The following is a 25,091-nucleotide window of genomic DNA, read 5'->3' as shown; positions in this document are numbered from 1 at the left end:
GTTCCCGCCAAGTAAACTTCGTAGTAAACAAAAACCGTATGCGTGCAATTTTCTCGTGGTTCCTTCCACTTTCTATATACTTTTTTTCTTTACAAGTTTCATAAAACCAATAGGGCAAAAATTACCGTCTCCTTTTACCTCACCGGCATATTCGTCGGACGTAACACAATAAAATCGTTACATAGTTCTCTCAATATTTCCCCTTTTCCGCCCATCATCATTCAGTTACTTTAATCATACGTCTCCCGTTAAACTCACACATCTCATTTCGCAAATGTACCATACTTTGTATGCTAAAACAGTCTCTTTTTTTCCCTACATATTTAAATAAGGCAATATCATTTAAAACTTGTACACCATTTATTCATTCATTCAAAATCTTTATGTTCGCCATTGCTTCTTACTCTGCTAAAAGAAAAAAAAAACAAAATGGTGGAAAACCACCAATCACCAATTTATCTTAACCAACACTCCACCCATTAAAGTCAACCCTTCTGTCAATGTCTTCAGCCCCGCCTTCCTGTCAATTTTCAACAGCTTAAAACTCCTTCAGGTCAATTTTCAAACCCCCTGCCACAGCCCCGCCTTCCTGTCATTCAACGCTAGTCATAGTTAACAACACTTCAGCCATTTTAAAAATCAAGCAAAGTCTCTTCATTATTTTTATAATTCTGTTTTAAAATTACATGTAAATAGTTTCTTTTTTCAAATAAAGCTCTTTTAACTTCCAAGTTTAAATCGCTTGGCTTCAAACCCCAGCACCAAAATAAACATCCGTTGTAGCTAGCGTACGCATTTTTTCCTTCAAAAGCCAAATTCCATTCCCCCCCCCCGCAACACCTAACATACGCATCTTTGCCGTACAAAAGCCAAGTTCCATTCCCCGCAGCAACGCCGGGTTCCATTCCCGGCATTAGCCTATGTCTTTCAAATTGTTAATATAATCATTACAAGCAAAGTCTTGTAAGCATATACAACAATATAGCCTCGCTGTCAATAATTAATAATTGCCAATAATTCAGTTAATTCAAAAGCAACTCAAGAATCAACGTACTACCATTATATATCTAATAACAGGGCATTTATCTCATCTTATATTTTTAATATTCAATTCATATAAATAAATAAAATTCCTTACCTTCAATAATAAATCCAACCGTTCCAATCAAATTACACCGTCTACAAACAACTTAGCACTTAAAAACACAACATTAAAATCATGTAAGGCAATATACTTTATTTATAAATCAGTTTTTGCTTCTTATCCACAAAAGGAGGAGGGATTTATCTTCGCCCACATATTTCATCCCACGTTCATGCAAACGAAATCAATATCTCTATGCTTATTATCCAAAACTTCCCTTTTGCCCACGCAAAAGGAGGGAAGTCTGCTCCAATTAAAACAAGATGATACACATATCATTACTTCCTTTGATATTCTAATCGAACACACAAGTTACGTGACTCAAAGCATATATTGCTTTCCCCTAACTAACAAATTATACGTGACTTTATTCATATCTTATATTCAGTTTCCGCTACAAAAGGGGAGAAAAGAAATCATATCACAGCCTCTTCCGCTCTAATTAAAATTATCATTAAAGATTTTTCAAAGTATCAAATTTTCTTCCGCTCCAATTATCAACTCAAAAAATTAATCATTCTTTGATAATTTTTTATCACTTCCGGGTCTAATCTCCCCCAGTGCTATTCAAGGGAACACACAGTGATAATTTCCACTCTATACTATAGGTTTTAATACGGGAATTAAAGTCTTATCAAACAGGATATCCTGGGGACATCCTTACATCTAACTACTGAGTACATAGCCGTTTGCTATTTCTAATGCTTGTTGCAATTGCATCGTCACGAAAGTGCAAAGAGTATGACCACGTAAGATACGTGGTAAGGGAAACCTCCATTTTCGTCTAGTGGCTACCAAGCACGTCTTTGGTGTATATTATCATGAATTATATTCCCGGAGGGAAAGAATTGAAAAAATTGAACTTGTTCTGTTAGTTCAGATTCGACCTTAAAGATGAGATCCACATCCCATATATACCCTCAATGTAAACCAGAGCCGCTAAGCTGTAACCCAGCCAATAAACAATAAGCTGACCTTTACGGAACAGAAAGTGTTTATTTTAGTTTTGACACAAATATATTACATTATGACTTGGCTGTAATTGCAAGAATTACATTTTAAGCATTTTTGTTCAGATGATTCCTTTCGTGATAGCGATAGCACTAACACGGATTCATAATAACTGTTGAGTTTGAAGTTAATTTTGAGGTTAACGTCCTTTAAGCAGCGAGGTGATATGAGACGTGCACCTGCTAATTAACGTGGAATAATAACAATCAAACCCGGGCCTCTCACGCCAAAGGCGCGTATACTAACCGCTTAGCAACGAAGGAGTTCTGTTGAGTGTTGAATGTGTTATGTGAAATCAATTCGATGTAACACGAGGAAAGAAAGTAGAGTAATGATTTTGACCAGAGAAACGAGTATAGAGTATTTGAAATTATAAAAGTGTATAATACTTTTGACAATAATACTCGATAATCTGGTCATATTGAACATTGGGTATACATGAATGTCATTGTAAAATATCCTCCTATTTATTGCTGAAAGAAACTTTATTCATTTCTGAGCTATTCAATTGTTCTGAATACCCGAGTATCTTCCTCTATACTTTCCAGGATATTAAGCTTCAGATCTTTACATAGCAGTGTCACATAGTGTCAATCTAACCATAAGTGCCAGGTTGGTTAGATTGACACTATTTGTCTAGTTCAACATACTTTATAATAGGCACTGTTGAGTGTTCAATTTTTAAGATTGGTTGAGGTTGATAACTAAACACTTCTGGTTTAAAATAGACAATGAAAAATGTACTCGTTTAATTATAATGACTTTTACAGGATTTGAAAACAGGACCGTGATTCCTTGGCCACTTTTGATCATTGTTTAATTTCCTCAATTTTTACATTTCAATTACTAATTTACAAAACAATTATTAATGATTTTACTTAGTGTTATAAGTGACTTTGGCTTATATCTGCGCATAAAAATAAAGACAATCTCAATTAAGCTTAAGAAAGAAGTATTTGAAACTACCAGTCAATATTATCTTGAAATTATAAGAAATTTATTATAATAATACGATAATTTGCGATTTGATACCATGACTAAGTCAATTATGCATGTATGCAAAGTACCATTATGTGGGGTAGTTAATTATCAACATTAAGTGAATTGAATGATTTGCACGTAAAAATTTGGGATTTCCAGTAATTATGTGTGAAGTGATAAAGTGCACAAGAGCAGGACAGCAGGGGCAAAGGTATGGCTAGATGGAGAGAAAATCAAAGACTTTAAGACGTTCCTCTATTTAGGAAGTCTAACATCCTCGGATGGAAGAACTGAAAAAGACACAAGTTCAAGAACATCACATGCTAGACAAGCATCGAATAGGGAAAAAGGATTGCTAGCATCAAGAAATGTGTCCTTGGACGTTAGAAAATGATTGATTAAGATCTTTTTATGGAGCATGGTGCTTTACAGATAAGAAAAGTGGGTATTGAGAAACGCTGAAATATACAAGCTGGAAGTATTTGAAAGGTAGTGTTGGCGCAGAATGCGGCGCATATCATGGACCTATAGAAAAAAATGAAGACGTACTAAAGGAAGCTAATGAAGGACTACAGATTATGAAGATAATAGGAAAAAGAAGAAACAGCATGCTTGGCCAACTTATTTGGCACTCCGATTGGATCACCATGTTGATAGAGGGAAAGGCAGAAGGAAAACCAGGAAGAGGAAGGCAATGATAGAACACTACATTCAGTTACGAAAAAGAGATCTTATCAAAGTATAACGCAGCTCTCTCAAGGGAGAGAAAAGTTTTAAAAATTTTCATGTTGCCCATCAACCTATGCTTGAGGTGAGAAAGAAGATGTGTGAAGTTAGGGTATATAATACTTTGACATTAACATATATTAATACATTATTATCGTAACATAAATATACCATTCAGTAACTTGAGTTTTGGTCTGATTATTTAACTTACAAAAATCCACATTAAATATGTTAATAATTACAACATACATTACTTGAGTATTAGGATGATGTTTTGTAAGTTTTGACACAAAATTGGAATAAATGCATTTTCGTACCCGAATCTCTATTCTACAAAGACCATCAATTGTTCAACTTGTAATTATTCAGTACTGATCACGATGCTCCAATTTTGTTGTTACTATGAAATGGTATGTCTTATAAAATATACTGAAGATGATATTTAATTATTATTTCAAATTATTTATGTTCATATTAATGATCATATGTAATTAATGAACACGTACCTGCCGAGGGATCAAGAATGGTTCTTCCTTTCTTGTCTAGAAAGAAAATATAATTTTTATGTTAGAAGAAATAGTAGTTTTTCCATTTATTTATCATTTTAAGTTTTTTCAGCACCCGAGCTTAAGAATGAACAATTCATCTTGAGGTAACAAGTATATAAAAATAATGCAAGTTAATAATAAATATAATTGAAATAACCAATATTTATAAAGTGAATACAATTATAAAGTACGAAGTTACTCCTTGTAATTATTGGATCTAAGAGAGTTAATTGCACAGGGTGGAATGGAGCTGACGTCCATATTTGAAAGTTGAAGATTACTCAGGCAGGATAGCTTAGAGTGAGTTTCAGGTGAGAGAATAGGAAACCATTCCAAACAAGGCTGTAACCATGACAACGGACCTTAAAGCCATTGTCAGCTAGCAACGACATGCCTAAACAATCCTACACGTTAACAACAGACTTCGTTTCATAATAAGCACGAACGCTTCAACTTTTCAACGTTGTCTATGGAACTATTCTAGCATTTTTATCTAATTGCACTCTATCCTGTTATAATCCTCTACTCATAATTCACTCCAAGCTTAAAGCCAATACTTGTCTCTGTATCACCTATAAGGTGTAGAACTTTGCGTAATTTGGCCTAAGAGGATATTATTAGAAATTAGCCATCATGCAAACAGCTGTTGTAATTCTGTTTAAGCTTATATCAATACAGAGAATAAGGACTACAAAATCTTACATACAAATTCTCAACATGCAATACTGAAAATGCAAATTACAAGTGCAAAACTGTGAGACAGCTTTCTACAAGGGTCCTGGTCCATACGTTATTGTACTCAACAAGGTTTTTCCAGATTACAATGACAGGTCCATAAGCCTTTTTCCCTAGTCTAGTTTTACATTTCACCTCCACGGACATGTAACCAAACAATGATTTGTTTCTTAATCAATACGAAATATTTGTAGATCTGTTATCAGCAATGAAGAACATGAAATATCTGTTGTAAAACGTAAGTTGAATACAAGTATCGTTTTTAATCTATACTGAAATTAAAACTGAGCAGTAAAGATTTGACAGCTCGAATACACAATTTTTCTAAAATTTTCGCCAAAATATTAGTTGAAAAAAGTAAACTTAATTTCATGATATATGCTTTTAATTAGAAGAGTGATATCTACCTGCATCTTGGCTAATGAATTGAGTTAATATAAAAAAATCTTTAACGATAAGTTAATATCTGTTTACTATTCACCATAAGTCTCCAAAAACTGGTATATTCATTGTTCTGATCTCTTTCAAGTCTTCACACATATGATTTCGTCAGTTATACGTGACTAGATCACAAGTATAGAATATGTCATTTATGCTTAGATTTACAAGTTACTTACTTTTGACATGTGGGTCACTAAACTTCTTCTTGAAAACGTTTTCACTTTCTTCATCTGGAATAACAAAGATGTGTGTATTACTTCAAAATTAAAGATTTCAAGTATTTTATTGTTAACACAATGCGTATAAAATTTTTCGCGATATTATATATATATACATTTGTCAGAGATGTTCCATGGTTGGGGCAAAAAGGATAGTCGCTCTAGACCCGTGTTTGATTGACAATATGACATAAGAGGAAAGAGACAGATCCTTGGGGAATACCAACATGTTTACTATTTTTATTCATACTTGAGATTCCTAATGCTTAAGAATAATAAACATTAATTTGTAACACGTATTTAATGAATACCACTAACGTCACAAAGGGTACTATAGTAATCCTTCTCAGCAGTGGCATAGCTGGAATTTAACTTTAAATCTCAACAAATATTCTATCATTTCTGCTTCTTTAAAAAAAATGTACTTCCTCAGACCTACAATGTCAACAATATACCTATTAAACATATGTCATCTTGAAAAGATCTAGGTGTTGTCTTTGATGGAAAACTCTCCTTTATGGATCACATTTTATAGATCTTATCCAGGGTTATGAAACTACTTGGTCTACTTTATAGGTTTCCCGAATTACAAATCTCTCTGCCCTTACATTGTTTTATAAGGCTTATATTTCCTCAATCATTCAATACGAGGGTCACTACGAAACTTTTGAGATACGCATTGTTGTGGCACAGTATTTGAATTCCAACAATTGCGTTCTGTAGTGGTATCCAGAGCTAAGAAGCGAAGGAATTTCAACTCGCCTTGCTTATCGGCGTAGCCGTATCACCTTCACTTGTTTGTTGATGTGAGCAGTATTCGGCTGTCTAGAATGGAGCTCGAAAGGGAACATTTTCGGGCAATGATCCTTTACAATTTCAAAAGTGGTTTGAATGAGACAAAAAACTTTGACCGTTTGTAGGGGGCATTTGGGAACCTTGCTCCTTCCCATGCTACAATTTTTCGGTGGTTTGGTGAATTCAGAAGAGGTCGGACATCGCTTAAAGATGAAGAGAGAGCTGGACGTCCGGCAACAGCTGTATCAGATGAAAAAATTGCCGTTGTGGAACAAATGATTCGAGAAAATCCTCGAGTAACTTTCAAGGACATTGAATCTACAGTGAACATTTGATCGCTATCAGTAACAAAAGTTGTTCATGATTATCTTCGTCTCAGGAAGTTTCATCTCGTTGGGTGCCTCACACTTTGACTGAACAGCAGAAGCGCATGCGTTGGAATGGTCTGAAGAAATGTTAGCAAGATTTGATGGAGGATATTCTCGACGTGTCTCTTATATTGTTACTGGTGATGAGACTTGGATCTATCAATTTGACCCTGAAAATAAACGCCAGTCTACAGTTTGGATCTTCCCAGACGAAAATCCACCCACGAAAGTGAAGCGACCACGAAGTGTGGGGAAGAAGATGGTCGCAACTTTCTTCTCCAAATCTTGCTATGTTGCAACTGTTCCACTTGAAGAACAAAGGACTGTTACTGCTCAATGGTACACCACTGTTTACCAAACAAAAGTGTTCCAGAAGCTTGGGGAACGGCGTCCAAGAACTGGATTGCGTGGGATCCTGCTTCATCATGACAACGCGTCCGCACACACGGCCAACATCACAATTCAGTTTTAAGAATCTACGCAGATCAAACTTATGACTCCTCCGCCGTATAGCCCTGACCTGGTCGCGTGATTTTTTTCTGTTCCCGAGGATCAAAGATCGCATGCGTGGGAAGAGATTTTGCAGCCCTGAAGAAGCTGCAGTGTCTTACGAGAATTAATTTTCAACACTTGAAGAAAAAGACTGGCAACACTGCTTCCGAAAGTGGTTTTCGAGGATGCAAAAATGTGTACAGTGTAATGGTGAATACTTTGAGAAAATGTAAGTGTTAAATTGATTTTAAGTATGTAAGTTATTTCACATCTCAAAACTTTCGTAGTGAACCTCGTATTGTTCACCTGTATGGAATATGGCAGTATCCACTAACCTATCTGGTACCATTGACTCTGTCTTAAACATTTTTATAGCTATAGTTAGATTTAGAATTCCCGAGTTAGGTGACCACACGAGACAAGAAATAATGTCCTTAATGAACTTATGTACTCCAGACAAACGATACCGAGGTGCAGACCTACTTTACCTATATAAGCTTATCAATGGTAAAAATATTGTGATTTCTTTTTTATCACAGATTAATTTTCGAGTTCACCCCTGGCAAAGTTTTTCTCTTAATTTGGTAATTTACGGGACACTTAAATTTAAATTTAGAGGTCAACCTTCTTTGTTTGTATTTCTTTTTTATTGTTCGTTTTTATATTGTATTTGTTATTGTTATGTTGTTCAGTTTCAATTAATTAGCTTAAGGCTGTATGAAACTCTGTGAATAAATAAATATTTATGGGAGCTATCAGGTTCAAGCCTTTCCACGAAATAAATTTATTAGTTTTTCGCATTCCACGTACAACAATTTTTCTTATTACCATTTCTAAGAATTTCACTGACTTTCGACTTCCTTATGCTCTTTGTTCAGAAATAATATTTTGTTTGTCAAATTTCATTTCATGTAAAAACTGCGTTCTTTTCTTCTTTCTTTCGTCCATTCCACTCTTCTATTTCCTTCTCTTAGTTGTTACTTTGTTTTGTTTTCCTACCATACTTTCGACCGTTGTTAGTTGTGATTCAAGTCTTTCGTTGTCAGTAACACCAAAACTAAAAGCAGCTGATAAATAAAACTGATGTTCCACATGTACTTGCACGGATATCAACATAATGGGACTGCATTTATTACAGCAGAGGAATTATTTACATCGTTTAGTTATAAAGAAAGGTGAATGTTTGAATAAGTAGCTCGGGAAATTAGGTAGGCCATGAAAATGCTTCCTTTTCTTCTATGAATAGAATAAAAGGTTAGATTCACTGCCAAATTTTTGTATCATACCACATAAGATTCATCAGTCGGCAATTCTTGCCATTAAAACTTCAATCAGTATATTTCAGCTTCGACTTGCCTCAACAGTTTCTTTCAGGTAAAAATGTACACAGATAAAACTGAATATTTCTATCTTTTTTTTTTTTCAAATGAAATCAGCAAAGCTCAAATGAGTTTACAAATATTCTAGGTATTTTTGCAGGAGCGTCATTTCACATTTGTTTGGGGGCGGGTAGTATGATCCTTAACCAAAATACGATTTTTAATTTTTTCCTAGTATTATATATTAGTAAACAAATCGATTAAAATATATTTTATTCTCAAACTCAAGTGGGATATTGTCCCCCCTGTTTCCCCAATGACGTCCTTGTGTGTTTGAGTTTGAAATGGTGAAAAGGAAAAATATAAGTGCTTATTCAGTGTTGTGCATAGCCCCTCCCCGAAACAAAATCCTAAATACGCCACTGCCTCTTAGAGTGAGATGTTACTTTTATTGATAGAACAAGTCAAAAATTGGTGTAAAATATTTTTTCATCTGGGTATAAAGAAATTCTAGTCTAACCAGTGATTTCCCTAATTTATGTTCGTACCAGGTACATAATATCGACGGTATGACCCTGGCAACAGTATTGAAGGTATTCCTTACTTAATTTAGGAAAGGCACTTAGTCATATTGCACGAACAACATATCAGTATTTATGAGAATTATGGTTAGTTCTTCTTGTAGTATTTAGGATTTTCTATGGGCTTGATATTTGTTTTGCGGGAAGAGCAAGAAAAAAATAGGTTCATCGATTTTAGTTTCTTTATGGAGTGGTACGGATATCATAGGCATAGCTGTGCAATGTGTTGGATGGGTTTGTGCACTCTAGGCTAAATCTTCGCCAATATCATCAACATACTACTAATTTATTCATATATTAGATTTTCCAATAGATGTGTTAGAATAGTTTAATCCTTTTCCTCTTTTTTGAATTGTTAGGTAACATTAAAAACTAATTTCTGCTATTCTTTAATTCGTTGAAAGAAATTTTGTGTTTAATTAATATATTTAAAAACCAATAACATTAGATTGTGTGAATGATTTAGTTCGGCTTTAATTACTTTTGTCAGTATCCTTTGAAAAGCTCCATTTTAATCACATGAGTACAAACCGATATATAAAAAAAATGTATGCTTTAATTACCATTGTGGTGCCAGTGTAAAAAGTTTGGCTACTCTTATGATGACAATAGTTAAAGAAAGCGATAGGGCAAGTATTAACGCGTATTCAGAGTAGTAACAAGTGTTGTCAATTCAGCAATTCTATGGCTAAATCTAGCCATTTTTGCATTATGTTAGGCCAGTAAAAATTTAATATTAGCTATAATTTTTACTAATTCTATATCTATAATTGCCAACTTCTATCTACTTGTCTTTAGCAGTAATAAATATTTTTTTAGAGCATAACTTCTGTAGAGACGAAGAAACAGAAAAAAGAGAAATTAAATTGTGATTTCCTTCTGCTTGTAGTAGTACTTGTCCCTTTTCCAAATGTATCATTCTTGTTTACGTGACAATATAACAGCAAATCATGATTTCAGATATTTTCTCTTTCCAATAGCCAGACACGGATCTAGAAGGGGGAAACTGGGGGCAGAAACAGAACCAAGACTATGATAGGTATATCATGAGTATACTATGGACTTTCAAAAATATATGTAACTAATAGCTTCAATTAATTTTGACACTCAAAAAACTGGTGGCTGGGACCACCTACGCTGGGGCTAGGTCCGCTTCTGCTTATAGCTAATTTCAAAATAGGTATGCAAAATGAGATTTAGAAGAATATGAATGGTATTTTTCTTCTATGAGGTTTGTAAGTGGTGTAGTATTTAAAAATATAATTTATCAGCTTGTGATTACAGTATAGAATTTTTCTACTGTATTGTCTTTGTAGAGCTACAGCTTGACATTTTTTTAAAAAAAATTCTTTGAAGGAGTTTCAGTGATTTGTTTAATTAATTACTAACTATGAATTACATTCTTTATACTTATAAATGTAGCTAAAATAATATAAAATAAAAGTTGTTTAAACAATATTTTGTAATTTATTTACATATCACAGAATATCCTGAACTTTTTTTTTTACATTACATTACATCAAGTAAAAACATGGATCATAACAAAATGGTAATTACAATATATATATATATATTTTTTTTTTGGAATTATCTAAAGCATTTGGCACAGTAGAATAAAATTGTGCTGTACGAGCTTGAGGAATGTGGAATACGATGACTAACGTTATCTTGGTTTGGTAGCTATTTAAGTAACAGAAAACAGACTGTCTTAATTGGAAACTTCTGAAGTGAATGAACTAGTAGAACTATCCAGTATGGCGTGCCACAAGGAACAGTCCTAGGGCCAATTGTACTTTAAACATATGTTAATGGCTGATTCTTAGTCCAGCAGCAATTGTGTGAGTTTGTTGAGAGAAGGGTGATTAGTAGAGCTCGGAAGTTGAGGAAAAATCCTCTTTTCTACGAGTGCCGAAGGCAAGGCTTAACATAATATATGTTTATTTTGGATCACTGTAGACCAGAAAATGGTAGAGTTTGTTCGTCCTTTTTGCCTTTTTCGGCGTTTACTTATTTAGTGATCTTTCTAGAAGCTTTTCATAGGTCTTAACGTATTTTTTCGTACTTCATCTTTCGACAATAAATTTACTGGTCATTAACTCGAATCACCACCATCTCTTAAACACCTTTTCTTTAGTAAAGTAAATTTAAAAGAAAAGACATTCCTGATAAGACTGGACTGATAAGACCAGATCTACAACAATCACAAGTCAGACAAGGAGGGGTAACAATGTCCTCCAGCAAAGGGGGTGAGGGTGGGGAAGTTTTCTTATTTTAGTTTGAGCATTATATTCTTTAAATAGGTAATTTTTGTAATTAAATAGGGTCTTATTTTTAGTCCTTTCTCCAGTTTTTAGGTCCTTTTTTATAAATATTTTTAGGTCTTTATATAGGTCCTTTTTAGGCAATTTTTAGGTCTTCGACTTCCGAGCCCTAGTTATAATAGAAGGAAGATACCGTCCAAAGCTTTTCCCAGGGGAGCATTACTAATATCACTGCTATGTTCTCTGTTTGCATAACCATGCTTAATCTTTGTATGATATAGAATGAAGCTCGTGTGTCGCGTGTGTTGAGAGTCAGGCCGTGTCTAACTTCTTTAATGAAGTTTAGACCTTCATGACCCTAGGGGCCACGATGGAGATAGTAATGAAGTGGTATTTGTCCAAGAGGTGTGATACATTTTCGTCTCTTTTCATATTCTCTGCTAGCTGCGAGCGAGCTATTGTGAAAGAAGAAGGAAGATTAGACGGGGATAGGGTATCGGCACAAGTGAAATCCCATTTGGTTAAATTGTATGTTACATAGTAGGAAATTTGAAAAATATTTAAAATTTAGTTAGAAAAATATGTATAGCTTACCAATTTCTCCTTTTCCATTTTGTAATCTAAAGACTTCTTCCTCTAGAAATTTAGAACAATAATGCCTTCGTTAGTAATTGAGTAGACAATTGGAGAATTTATATTAACAGAGATACAGTTTTACAAGTACTATATACATCATTATTACCAGTATGTGAACCAATGTTATTGTATATCAAAGCTAGGAGTATGCGTGTTAGTGCTGGACAATATTTTTCACCGTTAATATTCTGTGTCACTGTTGTTGTAAAGTTCTAGATTTACGGGTGTTGGTAGAACATAAGTAGAGCAAATTACAGTCCCGAATAGCTTTCCAACTACTGGTTTTTATTACAAAATCCACTATAAACAGTATTTATAAAAAATGTACTATGTAAATTCTCTAATATTGGGTTAATAGAGAGGTGACCAAAGGCCAGAGCAGCATAGATCAGGATCTCAACAGAGCCTGAAACAAACTAGGTGAACCGGATTCTAGGATCTGCAGTGCTCCGTGCAGCCAATGAGGGGGCTAAGAATCACAGAGCTCCGAAGCAAGCTAGGTGGGGTGGATTTTGGGACCCCTAATGCTCAGTGCAAGCAGTGAGAGGGTTAGGGGTCACAGAGCTTCGACCAAGCTAAGTGCGCAGATGGAAAGCGTAGAGTTCCGAAGCAAACTAGAGGCTTTGAGATAGTTATCTCCTACAGTTCCAGAGCAAGGTAAAGGTGGCATGACCAATCGCAGACTTTTGACTTTCCTTGATATATCCTCTCAATTATATTGGTACACCAGATAAGGCGATGATACTTCTGTTCCGTCTTTGTGATTTGATATGTAATGTCACTGTTGCCTCCGTTGTCTGCAGCCATAGTAATCTATACCAAGACACACATGTTGATGTTTGTAAATTGAAGCACATGTTGGGTGTTTTGTAAATTCAACCATGCATGATATTACAACACATTTCATAGTTAGAAATATGTGTTACTGATAGATACATGTATTTCACTATTTTTTAAAAAAATATGTCATCGTTAGGGTATATATGTCAGTGTAAAACTCTTTGTGTGAATTTTAGAAATATATGTTCCTCGTGGCTAAGGGGATAGCGGAAGCTCTAGATTCAATTTCAGGTGGAAAATCTTGAGGTTCAAATTCTATGATTAGCTTTAGATCCACGTCTCCCTGCTGAAAAAGTGCTAAACTGAAAGTGAAATCAAATCTAATTTTTAGTAAGTTTATGCATGTCACTGTTAAGAATATGTATACCAGAAGTACGAATATGTGTGCGATTGTCAGGGTATGCATGTTATTGTTAGGAATATTATGCCACAGTCAGGAATACATGTAGCACTATGATTGTGTTCTCTCACATCTGTGTCAAGATCCAGGTGCCAGTTTAGTTGACTATTATGCATTCGGACTCCTCAAGTGGCACCTGCCCCATCGTCAACTCTTCGACGTCTTCCGCCTGTCGAAAGCCTGTAAAGAGAATTTTAGAATTTAGATTTCTGTGCTTTCGGCACGTAACTGAATTTAGCTCTTAACATTTTGAGGGATGACGTCACTCGGCGAGCACACAATCCGGGGAAACGGAAGAAAGGAAGTGGTCTGGGATCTATAAGTTAAGTGCTACCTTGGTATTGGCCTGGTGTGAATGTAGTAAGACATTCCTCATTTTGAGGTTTAAAAATAATAATATAGAAGTACACAGTTAACGGATTAATTTTAAGTTTTTAGAATAATATAGCAGAGTGAAAACATTTTTAAATAGAACTAACAACACGTTTGTAGGTAACGCGGACGAATTTAGAAAAGTGAAAACAAAAACAATTTTAGTTTCGTGAAATGAAAGTATTATAAAAACCGTAGACAATTTAGTTTAGGGGTGCAGATAATTTATTAACCTCCTAGTTATCACTCTTGCTTTGTAAAAAAGTGACATTGGGAAGGAGTAGTTTTGTTACTAATGGAAATGGACGTAAAGACACTGTAAGTACGCTCGCATAAAGCTTTGTTAGTGATTTTGGTAAAAAATACACATAGACAGTCCTGACATGTAAGACGAGAATGTAAACCCTTTAATTATTTTGTAAATATTATTTATTTAATAAGCTTTTTTGGTAATGGTTTATCTTATATGCACTTTGTTATATATTGTTGTAATAAATTAGTTTTCTTCATGTAAAGCCTATAAAAGTAAATTTCTAACTCTATACTACCTGCCCTATGGCATTCAATCAATCAATTAAGACATTCCTCATTTTGAGGTTTAAAAATAATAATATAGAAGTACACAGTTAACGGATCAACTCTAAGTTTCTAGAACAATATAGCAGAGTGAAAACATTTTTAAATAGAACTAACAGCACGTTTGTAGGTAACGCGGACGAATTTAGAAAAGTGAAAATAAAAACAATTCCAGTTCCGTGAAATGAAAGTATTATAAAAACCGTAGACAATTCAGTCTAGGGGTGCAGATAATCTATCAACCTCCTAGTTACCACTCTTGCTTCGTAAAAAAGTGACATTGGGAAGGAGTAGTTCTGTTACTAATGGAAATGGACGTAAAGACACTGTAAGTACGCTCGCATAAAGCTCTGTTAGTGACTCTGGTAAAAAATACACATAGACAGTCCTGACATGTAAGACGAGAATGTAAACCCTTCAATTATCTTGTAAATATCATTCATTTAATAAGCTCTTTTGGTAATGGTTTATCTTATATGCACTTTGTTATATATTGTTGTAATAAATTAGTTTTCTTCATAAACTCAGGGAAACATCATTTACAGTGGCTGTCCTGAAAAAGCTTTCTACACTTTTTCGACCGAGGCCTCTAAATAGGAGTGGGATGCAATACCCATGATTTAGGTGCAAGGCAATCTTCTGTATTAGACAATAGTCAGTAAAGGTGTCCTCCAGATCTAACACAACCGGTGGTGGAAGCACGTCAATTCATAGGTAAGTGACAAATTCACACTCAGATAAATGTAAGTGATTCAACTTATATCTATCAACAATGCTGATTTTTATACTTCCTACCTTTTATTTCTTTTGTTCACTAAGTATGTAACTATATTATGTAGTTATTTGTGGTAATCTAAGTAATCTATGTGTGCATGTGATGTGATCCGTGTGTGTGTGTAGTATGATTGGCAGTGTTTTATATACTTTATACATATTTATTTCATTACTATTATTGTATTCTATTACTAATCATGATACTATTGTATTGCATGGTCAAGTGGGAGACAAGGCATGATTAGCCTTAACTTCGCCATGTAAAATAAGACTAAATAAATAAATGTATTTTATAGGTACCGTTATTATATATATATATTATGTTTCTTTTACTTCTGTAGTACAGGGTGCGGCACGTAAAACCGGCCCGTCGTAATATTCTGGTATATTGTGTTTTTGGCAACACTTAAATAATCTACCTTCCTACCAAGAGATGGCGTGTCGAGGTCGGGTCGACTTACGTGACCTACAGCAGTCACGTGCAGCCGCAGCCAGTGAAACTTGTCGAAACCAGTTGAGAAAAAGGCCTCGTTGTGTTAAGCCGGGTGAGTGTCAGTGTGTGATAATGCCGTATTCGATACCCGAGCGTGTTGCCATTGTTGAAGGGTTCATTCTCACTGGATCTTTTGTGAAATCAAAGAATTTGTTTCGGGATAAATTTCCAGGACGTTCTGTGCCAGCAAAAAGCACCATTCAGGAATTGATTGAAAAATGGCGGCGTACAGGATCGGTTCAAAATGCTCCCAGGAACAGACGACCATCTGTCTGCACACCTGAATTAAAGATGCAGGTGGAGGAGATAATGACAAGAAGTCCTCAAAAGTCAACCACGAGATTGAGTCAACAGGTTCATGCGAGTGAGAGAAGTTGCAGACGTGTTTTAAGGGGACTGAAGTTAAAACCGTACCGGATAAGTGTTGTGCAAGAACTGAAGGAGCCTGACCTGCAGAAGAGGGTGCATTTCTGTTCATGGCTGTTGAGCAATGTTGCCAGTGGTTTCTTGGATCCACTAATGCTCATCATGAGTGACGAGGCGTGGTTCCACCTGTCTGGGTACGTAAATTCCCAAAACAACCGGTATTGGTCGACAGAAAATCCACACGCAATCCACCAGGTACCCTTGCATGATGAGAAGATTGGTGTTTGGTGTGCTATTTCCGCCACACGCGTTATTGGGCCCATATTCTTTGATACGACAGTGAACAGTGACATGTATATGGGAATCATACATTTCATTTATGTGTTGTAGTTAATCATATTCAATACATTACATTTCATTTTATGTGTTCACTTTACGGGCCGGTTTTACGTGCCGCACCCTGTATTAACGGTTTTGATAGACTTATAACATTTATAGCCCCACGACTCCAAACTAATATTAGAAGTAAAACTAAACAATGCTGTTGCAGATAAAATTATTTCCAATATTACGTTGTTAATTTGGTTACATTTTGCAGCGTTTGACAACTTTTTTTTAGGTGTTTCCACATTTTTGAAGCTTGTGTATCAGTGATTATTCATTCAGTTCCTTTTTAAATACATTTAACTATTTGAGCACAAAATCAATTATTTAAATACATTGAACTCTTAAATACATTACTAACACAAGAATTTAATTATTCCAAACATTCAATTTATTTAAGAAGATAAAAATGGTTGGACAGTAAGGACACCAGCTTAGAATATTTGGCCACAAACGGAGGGACACAATGATTTAGCGGAGAAACTATTTTTCTCTATATTAAAACGGATAGTTTTATATTACTTCACCTATGTTATAATGGAACATGTCCGAGGTATACGAGGGAAACTAGGAAAGTTTTGAGATGTAGACAACTGGAAAGCAGAAAGTGAAAATTTTTCCTTTGAAAGGAACTCTTCTCCTTTAGAAGTGAACTAAACCACTTTAGTAACAATCACGCGACTCGTGAGGAGAAAGCAGTGTTGCCAAGTCGCTGCATTTGTCGTTACTTGAGCTTCAACCACGGAGTCGGAAAGGAGAGATTTTTTTGCAATGATTTTGTACGACCAAAATAGTAGTTTAAATGACTCATACTGCTTTGAACGTGTGGTTGCTGCATTTGGGGACAGTACGCCATCACGTGCAACAGTTTCTCGCTGGTATGCTGAATTTAAACGGGGCCAGGGCTCGCTCGATGATGAGGGGCGCAGTGGGAGGCCATCCACAGCTGTCACGGAATAAAACATTGATTCTGTGGAGAAGATGATCAGGGAAGATGCGCGTTTGACCTACGGTCACATCGAATGTGTCCTTTGTATTAGTTCACCCAGTATTTCAAAATTTTAGACACCTGCTTGTGAAGGTTTCGTCACGTTGGCTGCCTCACAACTTGACAGATGTCGAATGGTGTCAAGACATGCTCCAGAAATTTAACAATGGTGATTCTAGGAGGGTGTCAGATATAGTTACTGGTGGGCAAAAAAATTGATATATCAATTTGATCCTGAAACAAAGCACCAATCGTATGTGTGGTTGTTTCCTAGCGAAGAAGCACCTATGAAAGCCAAAAGGTCAAGAAGTGTTCGAAACAAAATGGTGGCAACATTTTTCTCACCAAGCGGACAAGTCGAAACAATTCCTTTGGAAAAATCAACGAACAGTTAAAGCGAGATTGTACATAGATGTAGAAACCAGAAGCAGAGTTGAAAATAAAGTATTAGTGGTTTCAATGTTTCTCGCCATAGAAGGAGAGAGGTGGGCAATGGCGATCACCTAAGAAAAATCGGTTATTACGCAGTTTCATTTGCAAAATATATTTAAACAAATTTGTAAATACATACTCCAACCCTTCTACAATAAGCGTGTAAAATAAAAAGAGGATCATTCTTTCAATTCGGGAACACGATGGAAAAAGCTCAAATTGCTACTTTGGTCGCCATTCCCGTTACATGTTGGTAATGCCGATCACAGTACAAGCTTAATAAACACATAGTTCCATAGGCATTTCTTTTTCTTTTCTTTCTTTCTTTTTGCTAAACTGCGCCTTCGAAAGACTGAGAAACGTCAACGGAATATTTTATTGACGTTTTTTCAAAGACACGTCACAGATATAGTCCAGAGCAGTACAGTCAGCATGCACCCACGATCCACAAAGGTTACACCGATAAGGTTTCAGTGTTTGACTAAAGTAGGCGTATTACCTATCTTAGGTCTATCCTCATTTATAATTTTTGGCTGGAGAAGTATTCCGAAAGTTTGTTGGGAATGATGATCACCATGGTAGTAAACGATCACGTTGATCGGCATTCCCAACATTGCGCCATTTTGAAAATTGAGCTGGTTATACTGTAAAACGTAGTTTTTTTTAAATATAACTATGTGTCGTGCATTAGACGTAAATATAACTTTTTATGAATCTTAGTAACTTCAAGATCAAGAAAATTACAAAAACAAGTTTCAGCATTCTGAAGACTCCAATCTACTGTACTCTGACAACTTCCTCGACAACACATAAGAAACCTTGCTACAAGAGGCAGATGGCAGCACTAGTTTGACCTCCTTGGGTCACGCAAGAGGGCCATGTGGGCTGATCGCCAGTCCCAACTGATCGCCATTCCCTTTCTCTCCCCTATATTTTGCAATCGATTCAGTGTCTGAAAAGTATGCTATATCTATCAGAAAGACCATTAAAAGTAGAAGTGGTTGAAGTTGACTACTATTTTCGGTTCCAGTACTGATTTTCATAGAACAAAAACGGTAAGCTTATCATAAAGTTTTATTTTTCAATGGATTCTTCGTTTCGAGAGAAGATTCTATCTTTTTCTTCAACTCTATTCAGACCCGAATTTATAGAAATAAACCATTTTCGCTTTGAATGTTGACCACCGTAAAACAAAAACGGTAGTAGATAGCGAAAAGTGATTTCTGGTAACCGTTTTACTATCACAAAAGAGTATATCAGTGATTACAAAACCATCGATCGCAAGCTACTACTAGCTCGCGGGGACATTTCAGATAGATCACGTTAACGCTCCTGTTGGCTAACCCAGATTCCTGCACTGGCTTTACGCTAACGCTAGGTGGCGCTGACGAAAACAAATGCTTGTTTCACCCGCGCAATTGCCATTATCAGCCTCGACTCACAGTTGGTTGTATACGTGTGACGTTGTGCATATTGTGTTTTCTGTATGTATATTAGGCATTTGCTAACTTGGATAGTTCGATATCATATTTATTAGAAATGTAAGCTTATAGGCAATTTAATATTGTATAATACTTTTGATAAAGTGGATACTTTCAAATATCTAGGATCAGTATTAACAGAGGAAAATCATATTCACGGAGAAATTAAATGTCGACTAAAAGCAGGGAATTCGTGTTACTACTCGGTTCAAAATCTCTTGTCGTCGCGAATTCTATCGAGGAATCTGAAGCATAAAATATACAAAACGATAATCATGCCTGTTGTTCTGTATGGTTGCGAAACATGGTCGCTTACTCTGAGGGAAGAACATAGTATGAAAGTATTTGCGAACAAGATCCTGAGACGAATATTCGGACCAAAGAGGAACGGGAATGGGGAATGGCGGAAAGTTCATAACGAGGAACTACATAATTTATATGGTTTACCCAACATTTTAGGGTCGTCAAGTCTAGGAGGCTTAGGTGGGCGGGTCATGTAGCTAGAATGGAAGAAAGTAGAAACGCTTTCAAAGTCTTGACTGGAAGAACAATCGGAAAACGACCATTAGGAAGACCTGGCGCAGATGGGAGGACAATATTAAGATGGATCTCGCAGAGTTTGGAATACAAAGTAGAAACTGGATGCAGTTAGCTAAGGATAGAAGTCAGTGGAGAGCTTTTGTGAACGCGGCATTGAACCTCCGGGTTCCATAGGTCATAGAGTTAGTTAGTTAGTTAGTTATAGGCAATAAACAAATGTAATTTAAAAGACAAAAAAAAAAAAAAAAAGCTTGGTATTGGTTGGTAGTTCATAGTAGGATTTAAGAAGGATACGGTAACTTAGAAGCTTCAAAAGTTCGGCGACCACTGGAATATACCATCACTACCCGCAAAAACCCTACTAAAACAGGTATACCCGATTTATTTATTTATTTAGATGGAGCAAAAATGTTAATATATATTGGAAAGTTTCTTTTTGGAAAAGATTAAGGGTCTCAACAATGAGTTTTGTTTTGTATTTTAACTAACTGTATAAATGTTGTGTTTTGTTTAAACTTGATAGAATTTATGGCTGAATCAGTTGTGGTTTACGATGCGTGACATACTGTATACGGATGTAGATATCTTGCTCCTAACTATTAACAATTTTGTACGTCATAACTCAGAGGAAGTACACACGAGTTGGGTTCTGTGGGTCCGTACCTCCGAAATCCTGACTTTTCTGAAACTGAAATGAAATCTTTGAGTTTTACGTCCCACGCTTATACCGGCTAGGCTAAAAGAGACGGTGATGATGAGAAATGAAGGAGATTGTGCAATTAAGAAAGTGGGAGGAAACGGGAGAACCACGAGGAAAGCCACGCACACTTTGTTAGTCCACCACAAGGTTAACTTGGCGGAAGCAGGGTTTTAACCTGGGATCCCATGCACCAGGGGTGAACGCTATACCACTGAGCCACCGCGGCCCGCCCTGACTTTTCTATAAATGTAGTTCAGTCATGTTAATTTTGCAAATTTTAATATAATTTATATCCATATTCAATTTTGAGCTTCCCAGTAATCTTCGAATCTCCTGAAATAAATTCCTGACTACATCCCTATGAACACGCATCCAACAACGCCATATTAATGTTTACTCCGTTAAAAAATAGGTGCTCATGCTTTTTAAAATATTTTTTTATTTTATTTTATGGATACTCACAGTTAGGACAGAAACGACTTCATATTCATATCAACATTCTCCATAATATATTGTAGAAGAGAGTACTTAAATCATATTAATCTATCCTGCACATATTACTAATGCAACGTAGTATGTACAGTAAAAATAAACTCTATCCATTCTGTACAGTAACTGTACAGTAAAAATAAACTGATAATTCTTACTTGTGCCATCTGTAGGCAATCTTAGTAATTTATAACCAGATTATTACGTACTCCTGACATCTTTCGGTAGAAGCAGAAATACAACGCAATATGGAAGATACTCGTAGATGTTTCTGAGCTCAAAAAATGAGAAAACACAAGTCCATATTCCAAAGATATTGTTCAAATATTTCAAAGTTATTACTTATTGGACTTTAATACACGTTGGAGTCAAATTCAATAAATTGGTGTATGAGATGGATATTAAAAGAAAGATAGAGAGACCGAAATATTTCGAAGGTGTGGTTCAGTTGCACCGAAGTATAACGGAAGACCAATGGGACTTTCCAAGTGCATAAAAGCTATTATTAGTAAATAATAATAATAATAATAATAATAATAATAATAATAATAATAATAATAATAATAATAATAAAATAACGACTTTCACTAATACGTTACATATAGAAACAAAAGCGTTTGAAATACATTGAACATTTAGCACAATTTAATGTGATTACCCAGGAATACAAGCTAGAGTGGCGTGGCACAGTGATGCCAACCTAAAATGCTATAAAATTGCACCTCGGGAAGCAAAAAATTTCATTTCGCATGTATATTTCGTACGCTGTATTACTACTACTACTACTACTACTACTACTACTACTACTACTACTACTACTACTACTACTACTACTACTACTACTACTATTACTACTACTACTACTACTACTACTACTACTACTAATAATAATAATAATAATGTAAATGAAACAAATATTTCGTATGTTACTTTTTCCAATTTCGGTGTGAATTATTAGTAAACTCAGATGTTTCACACTCAATTTGTGAAGAAGTATTTTCCTTAGTCGGAAACAAGTTTCTTTTTTTTTTTTTGTCAAAAATGTAATATTTCAATTTAACGTCCCACAATTATTCCCTTTTAGGCTAAGGGAGATGATGATTAAGGCAAGTGTATGTTGATGGGACCATACACGTAGCCAATGGGGGTGTCCGGGGGGTCTACACCCCCGGTTCGGAACCAGAAATGAAAAAAATTAAGGAAGGATGAAAGAAAACGAAACGAGAAGAAGAAGACTAAGTATTAACAATGAAAAGCTGCAACAAGCGTTTGGTTACTGTTTCTTATGAGAAGATGTGTATTATAATATATGGTGACAAATGAGCGAGGTAATCTGGAAAAGTTAGGAAATTTGCAATTTCTAAAAAAGTTACGGAATTCTAAGAATTTCTACTATTAGTCAGGGAAATTTCAAACTTTCGAAAGCATAGTGCCGTTCTGTAACATTTTGGACCTTTTTCCTTGTTATTTTTCGTCATCGTTTCCCTGTAATATCAAACCTATTATTTCAGAAACAGATTTCTACTGCTCCTTTAACCTGTCATTTGGAACAGACAATTGTTGACGGAATAATTTTTAAAAAAATATGTGGAAAGAAAGTTCCGTTAATATTTGATTCAACAGAGAAAGGCACGCAGATATTGTAAAATATTTTACAAGAAATTATTGAATATGTACGTTTTATAATAGTTGAGTTCATAATGAGAGGAAAATTGTTATATTTGAACGAAAAAAGGAAATAACGTAAATATTGTAAACTATTTTTCAATATCACAATATTGCGAGCGATGATTATATTCAATGAGAAAAAGCGGAAAGGCGATTACTCACCCCAAAAATATGTAGGAGAATAATAAATTATGCTACATAGTTTTGCGGTGAGTAATAGCCTTTCCGCTTTTATCTCATTATGTTTCAATACTTTTTTATTCTTTTAGTGGAGATTTCTTCATAGTTTGTTATTAAAATAGTTACTAACATATCCTCATTTTATTGTCTTAATAAATCAATACATGTTGCCAGTAAAAAGTTTAGAATGATTTAGCCCCTAGTGTTGACAACACTATTTCATGTCACAGACCCTCCCCCCCTTTAGGAAATCCTGTCTACGTACCTGATGGGACATTGGTGGAATGAAAAGATGGGTGAAAACAGGAGTACCTCGAGAAAAGCAACGCATAAGTTTGTACTTGCCAAAAATGCAGTATTTCCATCTTTCCATTGTACGATCATTATATACCAACCCTAATAATGTAGAAGGGTTTTGTTCTGCACACATATTTCGTGTGGAACGTTTGAAGGTTGATTATTTCTCTTTTGATTTTTTTTTTACTTTCTTTCGTTCATTCATTATTTTATTTTATTTTTTCTTTAAATATCAGAGCACAAGTTTCGTTTCTTCGTACTTTATCTGTAAGAATCACACGTGATTAAGTCACTGCTTACTAGCATGAAATTTGCCAACAAAATAAAGACATCATCAGACCAATAGTTGATGACTCATTATGTCTACTTAACGCTCCTAAACATTTTTTTTTGTCGTGGATTATACGTTCATATATATTGAAATATCCGATATATGTTACCAATTTCGAGGAATATTTCCTTTATCCCTTTGCTAATCATTAAAATAAAAAAAAAATCCCACAAAATGGGATTTTCCCCATTGCTTGGCATCACTATTGTGGAACCATACCAATTTCGTTTACTTATAGATGGCACACTGCGCCTTCTAGTGAGACTTTTTTTTTTTTTTTTTTGTATTTTTAGTTGGTGTAATACTCCATTAGTGTATTGACGTACTTTCGTTCAATTTGAAATCGTACTTTTTGGTCGTGATTAGAATCTTGTAAATATAACTGTAACATTTATATTTATTTTCTCTCTCTCTCTCTCGAAGGTTTTTGCCACTCTCTCTCTTTCTTTCGCGTATCCATCCCAGCTCTGCTACGGCGAAGAACGATTTCTTTCCATACCTACATCTTTGTCCTAATGCGAAGCTGGGAAGACGACAGACAAATACATAAGTACCGTACAATGAAACAAATACGTGCAAATGACTAAACTAAGCACAAATAACGAAAAATTGAAATTTACTTGAGGATAAAATCACAAAGCCTGTAAAGAACATAATGAAACTTAATGCAATCTGTACTACATTAAAATAACATCAAAAGATTACAAACAGACAAATAAACTTTTAGTTGATATATTTATGGTAGCTTTTACGTAATCGAAATGGCAACGCGGTCAATAAATTTTCAGTTACTCACAATAATCTTCGCCGCATAACATATGAAACTAGTAAAAGATGCTTCGAGATTGTTCCTCTATATACGAGGCTCGGTTATTAAAGTTTAAAATTAACACTATCTTTTCCAATTTCTTTTAAATTCGAAAAATGGGCTTAAGGTCGGTGGTAAATTTATCTTTTACTTGTTTCTCTAAGGCATAAATTTTCTTGAGGTGCCTGGCACAAGCTTCTAGTGACTGAAAGTTCAATACATAACTCTCTTAACTAATTGGAGGTGCAAATAATTTAAATTGTGAAGCACGTCGCCAATTGGAGTATTCTTTAAATTCAAAATTTAAATTGTTGCAGCCACAGACTATACTGGTTACAGTTACCGTTAGTACATTAAGTTAAGTCGAGTTATTCTCACTTTTATCGTAGCCTAATCTACAAGATCTCACAATTATGTGATATTACTTTATTAAGGAGTTGCACTTGATGATATATGAACAGATGATTACCCTTTTATATTGAGACACATCTGTTGCAATATTTTCAAATCGGATTTTATTATAATCCACAAAGCGTTCTTCACCCAACTGCACATATTAGGTACCGTCGCAATTATAAATTATAGTACTGATCCAACATGAGCAGTCCGATTATAATGTACTAGACTTATGCCCAATTTTGTATGACATGCAAACAACTATTCATATTTTTTTCTTTCCGGATAGTACCAAAATTCATATCAATTTCCCTCCGCTA

At 35.1% G+C, this 25,091-nt stretch overlaps 1 protein-coding gene across 1 annotated transcript in view; it reads right to left on the bottom strand.

The window, feature by feature from the left end:
• LOC145683726 (uncharacterized) overlaps positions 1 to 25,091 on the bottom strand; it is a 211,046-nt gene that overhangs the window by 138,029 nt on the left and 47,926 nt on the right. The window contains exons 13-15 of the mRNA XM_081755197.1: positions 12,215 to 12,256; positions 5,763 to 5,816; positions 4,369 to 4,404 (exon numbers count right to left, since the gene is read on the bottom strand). Of these exons, the coding sequence (XP_081611323.1) occupies positions 4,369 to 4,404; positions 5,763 to 5,816; positions 12,215 to 12,256 (132 nt within the window). The remainder of the gene's footprint in view (positions 1 to 4,368; positions 4,405 to 5,762; positions 5,817 to 12,214; positions 12,257 to 25,091) is intronic.

This window comes from Thermobia domestica, chromosome 4, assembly GCF_964235325.1.
Source record: "Thermobia domestica chromosome 4, izTheDome1.hap1.1, whole genome shotgun sequence".
In the NCBI taxonomy this organism is placed as follows: Eukaryota; Metazoa; Arthropoda; class Insecta; order Zygentoma; family Lepismatidae; genus Thermobia; species Thermobia domestica.
This window is presented reverse-complemented; position numbering and strand designations above follow the sequence as displayed.